This window comes from Sinocyclocheilus anshuiensis, unplaced genomic scaffold (assembly GCF_001515605.1).
Source record: "Sinocyclocheilus anshuiensis isolate Anshui unplaced genomic scaffold, SAMN03320099.WGS_v1.1 scaffold117, whole genome shotgun sequence".
NCBI classification, from domain to species: Eukaryota; Metazoa; Chordata; class Actinopteri; order Cypriniformes; family Cyprinidae; genus Sinocyclocheilus; species Sinocyclocheilus anshuiensis.
Genome location: NW_015536624.1, coordinates 2871141 through 2880782, shown reverse-complemented (window position 1 = coordinate 2880782; position 9642 = coordinate 2871141). Strand labels below are relative to the sequence as shown.

Sequence of the window (9642 nt, the reverse complement as noted above, 5' to 3'; positions counted from 1 at the left end):
CACACACACACACACACACACACACACACACACACACACACACACACCTGTCTGTCCGTTTCTCGTCCAACCTCGTCAGCTTTGCTCAGGTAAAAGCGCAGTTTGTCTCCACACTTCTCACTCAACTTCTCAACAATGTTCAATGTACGCTTGCACAATGCCTGTCCCATCGGGTCAAAAAACACAAAGATGAGGTCCGCCTGCTCACCTGAAAATACACAGATATGTAAAATGTGAAGAAAAGTGTTACTCTAACCTTTGTGCGGTTTAATTTAGGACAAAAATCTAAAACCTTATAACTGGTACTTGTCCATTTTGTTTAGAAAGATAATTTTAATTGGATTGAAAAACACAATTGTTGTTCCTGTGTTGACATTGAAACAGGAAGTTGGGTTGGGCATACTGAAGAGCTTGTCTTTTTCTAAAATAGAAAATAGCCTTTAATTTAGCGAGATTAGCTACTTGTTACAAAATGAGTCATCAATATTTTTTTGGTCCATTGTCTCTGACAAGAAAGACTGTACATTTTAAATTCTCCTGATCATTTTAAATGGTCTTAACAACTTTCTAGAACATTTTATTTAAAATTATTAAATGTGTATATCCAGTATTATTTTTGTCAGTGTTGATGTAGTATTATTTATATACTATTATAGCATTTATTAATATTTTGAACTAGCTTTTATTTTTATATTTTCAGTTTCTATTTTAATTTTAGTAATTTTATTATGTGCTTTTGTCATCTTTATTCTTTTTTTTTATATTTATATTTAGCTTTACTTTAATTGTATGAAAGTTGTATTATTTTAAGTACTTAAACATTTCATTTCTGCTAGTTCATCTAACATTTTGATTTTATATATTTATATCAGATTTATTTCATTAATGAAAACAAATTTGTAATAATTTTAGTTAGCAATATCTACACTGGTACACACAGTTAACATGCAGTACACTAACTAAAACACAAAAAACTTTCAGAAAAATTTGCCTTAGAGAAAATGGTTTGTTAAAAGAGTGAAACAACCCAGAAAAATATTTTTTAAATCAGTTTCAGATGATAGATCCATTTCAGGTTTTGTGGTGTATTCAAGTCAAGATTAACATATGTAACATATTTACAAGTTAAACGCACATGAACACCAACACAAAGCTGTAATTAAGAGTAGGAAACTTTGAACTTTCTTTAAGCCACGAGTTTCTGAGTTGGCGGTGTGTCAGTGAGAAAACATCATACGCAATGGATGCAGCATCTGTATTGTAGGTGAATTAATGAAAATTATTATAATTTGTCAAATACAATAAAACTAAGTTGCGCTAAAAAAAAGACAGTATTGTACAATTACTATAGAATATATAACGATTCAATGTACAGCACCTCCATAAAGTGAATAAAAACAAAGCAAAAACACACAGATTTACATTCTTTGCTTATCATTTTGTAGAAGTAGAGTTTAAAAATTGTGATGAATTTTTTTGTAGAAAAGGTGCATAGCCATCTTGCTCCAACCAAAGTGACTTGAACACACCTGATGTAGTCATTACAGCTTGCCAACTCTTAAATGTGAACTTGAATTGACTTGAAAGCACCATTGGAGTCTCTTACAAATAAGCTGATGACCTGAATCAGATGTTTGATTAGGAAAACATGCAAAATGTGGGGTGGGGCTTCAGGAACAGCTATAGAAGCTAAAACAGTACAAAATGAAGAGACGCAGCCTTACCAAAAGAGGTGATGGCACTGTTGACATCGAAAGGGCACACCATATCTCCGTCCACCAAACCTGGAGTGTCCACAAACGTCACCAGGCTGAACTTCTTCTGTTTGGAGGTGGAAATCTCAGCGCTCAGGTAATCCGTGACACCTACAATATACAAATCCAGGCATTTATAAAACTGCGCTGGTATTAGAAACACAACCCTAAGTGCAGATTCATCATTATAACAACAATCTGATGTTTCAAAAGTATAATTCTAGGGGAAAAAAACCCATCTGATTAATAAAACATGTTCATGAATTCTGATTGACTCGTACAGTTTTCTAGACCACGCCCCCTCTGGTGGTCTGTTGTTATGGTTACCCACAACAGCTCTTCAACTGGCAGCTTTAAGGTGGAGCCACATAAAGCTAGCCAGTGAAGAACGACTGTGAAGCAACGCCAGCCAGCCAATATTCACACGCTAAGAGTTTTGAAAGCATATAAATAAAATAAAACTACATTTTCTAAAGATTGCGATTGGTGCTTCTGTCATCGCCACAATGCCTGCTTTATGGTTGCTTACATGTTCACAATGATTTTAGCACGCTGATGTGCAATTGCTCATTTTTTTTGGGGTGGTTTCTTAGTCAAATATTGTTTTTATCATTTATCGCCAGGTGAAAATCACAAGTTAGATCGTTTAGAAAAGTAACATCACACCTTGAATCTGCATAGTAACTATATGTCAGGTCTCATCAAATGATTGTGCTACCTTCACAACACATCTGCGGTTCACACTGAAGCTCTTTCAGATAGTGGCTGCAGTTGTGCAAGATCTCGCACAAACCCGTCTTGTTCTGTCTCATCAACATTCAACAAAGGTGCACCAACACACCCTCAAATCTGTCTGTCCATCTCTCTCCGTCTCTTAACTGCTCTCTCTTTCTCATTTCAGAAAATCCTCAGATTTTGAACATTATTGTTCAGAGGTTTCATCGAGAAAGATTTTATATTTCTCCTAAAATTACTTTGGAGCTATAAAATAAACATGGATGATCAAATGTATTATTTTTGTTTCCTATGAGTACATAAGATCACCATCATATACACTACCAATCAAGAATTTGAATAAATATTTAAATAAATATATTGTAAATTTTATGTAATTATGTAAATATTTTTGAAAGTGTCTTATGCACACTAAGGCTGCATTTGCTTGATTAAAAATACAGTAATATTGTAAAATATTATTACAATTTAAAATAACTGTACAGCGGAATACATTCATAATAAAATGGAAATTAAGTGGCATAATTTCTGACCTAACATTAAGCTCTTGTTTTTGTTAGATGGGTGTAACTAATCGTGGTAAAATTTAAAATATAAGAAATGAGGTATTTGAAATTATAACACTGGAACGAAACGGAACTAATGTGAAATTCACATGTCCAAGTTGACAGTTTAATGTATTAATCTCCATTAACTTCTTCATTTTCTTTGTAATTTTAAATGTTTAATTTTGCAATCAGTGCGTTGGCACAATAAAGCACTGATTTTTATAGCTCTTTTTTTATTCCTTGATTTCTCCACTCTACAATGCTGCTGGTTGTATAAATAAGTATTTTTGCTTTTTTTCCATGCACCTTTTTATTTTTTATTTTTTATTATTTTTTTTATTATGATTAATCGATGTTGAAAACAGATGTGTTCTTTAATATTTTTGTGGAAACTGATACATTTTTTTTTCAGATGAATTGAATTGAAGGTTCAAAAGAACAGCATTTCTGTAACATTACATGTCTTTTCTGCCTTCATTGTGATCAATTTAATTCATCCTTGCTGAATAAATGTATATAAAAAAAATCGAAATAAAAAAAAAGCTTGCTGACCTCAAACTTTTGAACAGTAGCATATCCATGTAGTTATTTAATTCCACAGGTGCTATGTAATTAAAATCAGATGTAGTCATGTGCATGTGATATAGGCTCAATAACCAGGGATTATTAAGGGATCTTTGAGTCTTTTTAAAAGTGAAAAGGTAACTGGAGAAACGCGTCTCACTTTGCTGCTGAAAGGTGGAAGGAGATACTGAGGGATCTAGTCCACTGAGGAAAAGTCAAAGGTCAAGAAAGTGCTGCGTCATCTCCAAACCGCACAGCAGCACCACTGTGGAGAGACCCAAGTCATGATGATAGTGTCAAAGTTATTGAGATAAGACAAACCAGCCAAAACCACACCCAAACAATGCACCAATCGCAAATCTCATTATTCTTTCCTACACAAACCCACATCCTGAAGACCAACACAGACGTTTAAAACCTTCAATGAGACACATTATAGACATTCCCAGGAACATAGAAGACAACTGCAATACGTTCATGCTCATAAATTTGAGTAAACAAAGTAGAATGAAATTCATACAATTCAGAAAATGATGGTTTATACTTACAATAAAAAAAGATGCATGCATGTTTTACTGTTTAAATAGTATGTTTTAAGAATGCATGTCATGATTTTGTCAGGTTTTGACTCTGACTTGAAGCTCGTAATATGCAATGGCTATACAAACTGCTATTTTTATTGTTCATTTCATATTTGTTCCTGTTGTTGACTATCAATTGTATGTTCTCTGTAGCAGTAATGTGAGAAGACATCTACCCCACTGATGCTGCACTGTTGTCAGTGTGAATGACTCATTCTGGTTCTCTGCACCAGGTGAACCCACACTGCCCACTGAAGGAATACTGCGCGATCAGTGTGCGGTAATGATGCCCTCTGACACACCCAAAGACCACTCACCTACACCAACGAAGACCCATCACTCCGATACAGTCTAGCTGTGACACCAGCTGGACTCTCGTTTTAACAGTTACATAAATACACAGCGAAAAGTGTTAAGTCAGCAGAGCCAGAAGGAGTTTATTGAGGTGCATGTGAATGAGATGTGTTGTTATGTTTCACGCACTCAGGCGGATACTGCGCTGGCTGTATATACGCTTGCATGACTCAGTGTGAGGTGTTAGTCGTAGCTATAGATGCTACTGCCTCGTCTACACATTTCCCTCAAACCAAGTCTAATTTCTAAGTAATAAATGAGAAAAATAGCACTAAAAACTAGTTTGGCTGTTTAATATCATGCATAATAGTCAATAGAAAATTCCCTTTTTTATTGTGCTACCATGTGACACTAATCAACAACGCCTAGAAGTCGTCATTTACTCTCAGTCGATATGCATGGCACAGAAGAAATATTCATATCTGATAGGCAAACATGAATAGTTCATAAATGCACAGAAAAAAGGTGTGCAAAACTACAAAAATTAATTGCAATGAAAAAATGAAAAGTTAAATAATAAAAGGGTAATTCAAAAAAAAAAAAAAAAAAAATCAAAGGTTCTGAAATATCTGAATCATATTCATAATATATATAATATAGCACACTAACATATTTAAAAGGGACTGAGACATTAATAAATAGAACCGATTCTACGTTCTAACATATATTAATCTATTATATATATATATATATATATATATTCTTTTGACAGCATACTAAAAGTTACATATCAATCTTCTATTAAAATTTCCTACCTTTGAACTCCAGCAGAGGTCTGAAATGCGGGTAAAGATGTAATGTTGCATTTCCCTGTGAGGAAAAGAAGCAAACATGTTGATTAAGGAAAGATCAGACACATTTAAAGAGGAGAATGTGGTGTGAAGTCAGAAGCCAGGCCCCGCTGTAGGGAGGCTCCCTGCTCTTCCTCTCTCCTCTCTCTTTCTCTCTGCAGGCTGGGTGATGGTGTGACACTCTCAGCCACGCTGCAGCTCTCTTCCTGTTCTGCTGGAAGGCTCTTCCTGTAAAGAGCTGATAATCCTTTCATATCACTCCTTCACTGTAATTGCATTACTCACATTGAGGTCTTCACGAGACAGTGAAGGAAAGAGAGAGAGGGAGAGCCCTATATGTTAAGGAAAAAAGATGCTGTGTCTTTAAGAAAACCCCTTTGCTTCCAGAAGGAGCGACTGACTAAGCTGTGATATGGTCTGCTCTTTCGCCACATGCACGCATGTACAATTTTGCTTTTTTTGTCGTTTTGTCCAGGTTGTCTTTTGGCCAAAGCATTTCCTCTTAAATACTTTTGCATCCCTTTTTGCATTCTGCATGTAGACATAGCTCAGATAATTTGGCTTTTAAAAAGAACTTAATGATAAATGCTTAAATTCATGTTGAAATCTTTGGCTTTTTGATATTTCCAGACCTTTTAAAACTTTTTATGGAAGAATCTCGTATGCTCACCAAGTCTGCATTTATTTAATCAAAAATTCGGTAATAAAAAAAGTAATATTGTGAAATATTATTATTTAAAATAACTGTTTTCTATTGGAATATATTTTAAAATGTGGTGCTACATAATATTTTTATGGAAACTATGATGGACTTTGTTTTTCATAATTCTTTGATGAATAGAAAGTTATAAAGAACAGCATTTACTTATATATATTTTTATAACATAATTCAAAATATATATATTTTTTAGAACAATACAACAATAGAAGACAAAGTTTCTGTCACTTTTGATCAATTTAATGCATCCTTGCTGAGAAAAAGCATCAAAAAAGTTATTATAAAGATATTATACTATATTATAATTATAATATAATTAGTATAATAATTATACAATAAAGTTACTATAAGTAAGATTACTCATTTATTTTCTTAGAAAAACAGTCTATATTTTCACTCTGTTTAATCAAATTGCTGTCTATTAAAGATATCTTTGTTTCTGTAGATCTAATTTATGCTGCCTTAATCCAAGCAGTATTTTACTGGCACATTTGACTGTATTCAAATTAATTCCGAAGAATTTCCTCCTCAATCAGCAGAAAAAATTCCAGAGATTCCTTCTGTATCTGCTCACAAGAATGCTTTTTCTGGATTTGTGCCATTAAGGAGAAAAGTTGAGTGAGAACAGGGAATAATGTGGAGAAAGTGCATGGAACAGGACTGGGTAATGTCATTTTTTCCCCACATTTTATGCTCTGATTTTAGGAGGAAACATGCAGATTTTCTGTGAAACAGATTTAAACTGAAAAAGTTATTAAATGAATCTGAGCCTACAACATTCTTATTGGTAGCTGAAAACAAACAAACAGTTCATAGTCTCTTCTTTAAAAGTTATGTCTCTGTATAAACACTAAAGCTGGTTTTCACAGCCATCCTAAGATCAGGAAAAGGTGTCCTTGAAAAATTCAAACAAGGGTTGCTTCAGAAATTCATTAAAACAGGTTAAGCTAATGTGCTTTCATTTGATTGATCTCTTTGCAGCTCTTTTTATTGAATGACACCCAGAGAAAACCCCCGCTGGTCAACATGTGAACCATGAGTCTTTATTATTAATTGCCCCATAATTAACAGCACTCACAAATGCACTTTCACTTCTCATCTGTTTCTGTCACATGACTTTTCCACTCATCCACCATGCATTAAATGTATATAATGTTAGCTGAAGTAAGGTCTATGCTAACTTGAATTGTCAAATTTATTATGGAAAAAGTCAGTTGACTGAAACAGATGAATATGCGCGCTAAAAAGGTAATCAATGTACCAACACAATCAAACATAAAAACCATTTGCCTTGTACCATATACAGAGTGCAAACTGTTCGCCTTAAGCAGCTTTCTCACAATAATCTGCTTTCTGGTGTGCACATAAATGTACTTACTGTTAGTGACTCTCGTTTTCTTCCACTTGTTATAAATGTGAAGCCTTGTGTCTCAATGGCAACACCTGTCTTCTGTATGTGCTCCTCCACATACCTGAAAGACAGATTTTATTTTAAACATTTTTATCCTCATATTCATATACAAAGTGTATCCTTGTTTGTAATCATACTTTTTACTAATTTTGTATTTTTTAGAACTATGGTCGAATGCAGTGGTTTGCAGGGGGCCACAAAATGACTTAAAATGATTTAAATTTTAATTCATTTTATGATTTCTAGACCTGAAAAATCATGTAACTTAATGAAATCTTAAAATGCCATGGACATTTTAATAATGAATGTATATTTCATTTCATATTTGGGAAGTCGCAAACATCAAGACAAAAGGAGCTTTATTATCAGTACATGATGCCTTATTGCTTTCCAGCAACAATGCAAAGAGGATAATACTATGGTACTTTGATGCTACTGTTTCATACAGTAAATGTGCATACAAACATGCAATTTGCACCTGAATATTTTTGTATAATTGTATGTTGCTGGCCCTGTAAAGGACATTTCATATTGTATAATTGTGGATTTACATATGAAGAGTTTATTTGCAAAAACAGATAACTCCGTGTTTTGACATTTTCAAAAATCATGTTTTTTATTATGTAATCATGTTTTTATTGTGCTAGTTAGCTGTCATGTTTAGTTATTTTTTAACCTAATCGAAAATAACCCAACTGCAGTTTGATTGAGATTAACGACTGAGGTGCCCTTGAGCAAGGCACCGAACCCCCAACTGCTCCCCGGGCACCGCAGCATAAATGGCTGCCCACTGCTCCGTGTGTGTGTTCACTGCTGTGTGTGTGCACTTTGGATGGGTTAAATGCAGAGCACCAATTCCAAGTATGGGTCACCATACTTGGCCACATGTCACGTCACTTTCACTTTTTCACTATATATTTTTTTTTGTTATGTCAATCTCTAAAATATTTTATCAGGTAGAAATTGTGAGTAAAACATTTTTTTTTTTAAATCCTTGTCCTTATTCATAATCCTTCAAATTCATAATCACAAAAGGGGGCCTTGGAGTCAAAAAGGATAAGAGGATAAGATGTTGGTACAGAACAACAAAATCAGGAAAAGAAAACATCATTCTCATTATTCTCATCAGTCTGTATAATCTTTATCTCCAGATCTGATTCTATGAAATCAGTTAGGGATGCAAGGTGTTTTTGATGTGAGAGGTGTGATTACCAGTTAATAAAAGAGCTTTTTCCAGCAGAATGGTTTCCCATAATCATAACTATAATCTTTTTCCGTGGCGGAAACAGCCTCACTCCCAAACTCTCTGCAATTTTCACCAATCCTGTCAAAAACATCAAGACAAAAGGAGCTTTATTATCAGTACATGATGCCTTATTGCTTTCCAGCAACAATTCAAAGAGGATAATACTATGGTACTTTGATGCTACTGTTTTATACAGTAAATGTGCATACAAACATGCAATTTGCACCTGAATATTTTTGTATAATTGTATGTTGCTGGCCCTGTAAAGGACATTTCATATTGTATAATTGTGGATTTACATATGAAGAGTTTATTTGCAAAAACAGATAACTCCGTGTTTTGACATTTTCAAAAATCATGTTTTTTATTATGTAATCATGTTTTTATTGTGCTAGTTAGCTGTCATGTTTAGTTATTTTTTAACCTAATCGAAAATAACCCAACTGCAGTTTGATTGAGATTAACTGGAATGCACAATGAAAAAACATGATTTTTGAGAATTGTTAAAAATGGAGTTATCTGCTTTTGCAAATGAACTCTTCATATACTGTACTATACCTGCTGTATATATTCTGTACTGACCCATAGACTACAGTAGGGTGACATGCAGAGACAACTGGTCAACATAACCGTGTCTCAAATCACTGTGAGCTGCCTACATAGTAATGTTGCCATATCATATGAAGTCTAAAACTGTCTAGGTCAGTGTTTCTCAACCAGGGATCCGTGGACCCCTAGTGGTCCTTGACGTAAGGCCAGGGGGTCCGTATAAAGTATGAATTTTTGTATAAATGTTGTATATTTTGACATGACATGTTCCCATTAAAGAAAAATCCAATATAGCTGATGATATGACCAAATACTGGACAAGTCAACTAACTTGAATTATACTTGACTGCATTTGGTCCTCACAAAGACACAAATGATACATAGATGAGTC

The 9642-nt window shown here is 34.0% G+C and overlaps 1 protein-coding gene across 1 annotated transcript in view; it reads right to left on the bottom strand.

Moving 5' to 3' along the window:
* Positions 1-9642, bottom strand: part of LOC107704964 (uncharacterized) — a 16119-nt gene that overhangs the window by 2454 nt on the left and 4023 nt on the right. Inside the window, exons 3-6 of the mRNA XM_016508059.1 lie at positions 7424-7517; positions 5292-5346; positions 1725-1865; positions 48-208 (exon numbers count right to left, since the gene is read on the bottom strand). Of these exons, the coding sequence (XP_016363545.1) occupies positions 48-208; positions 1725-1865; positions 5292-5346; positions 7424-7517 (451 nt within the window). The remainder of the gene's footprint in view (positions 1-47; positions 209-1724; positions 1866-5291; positions 5347-7423; positions 7518-9642) is intronic.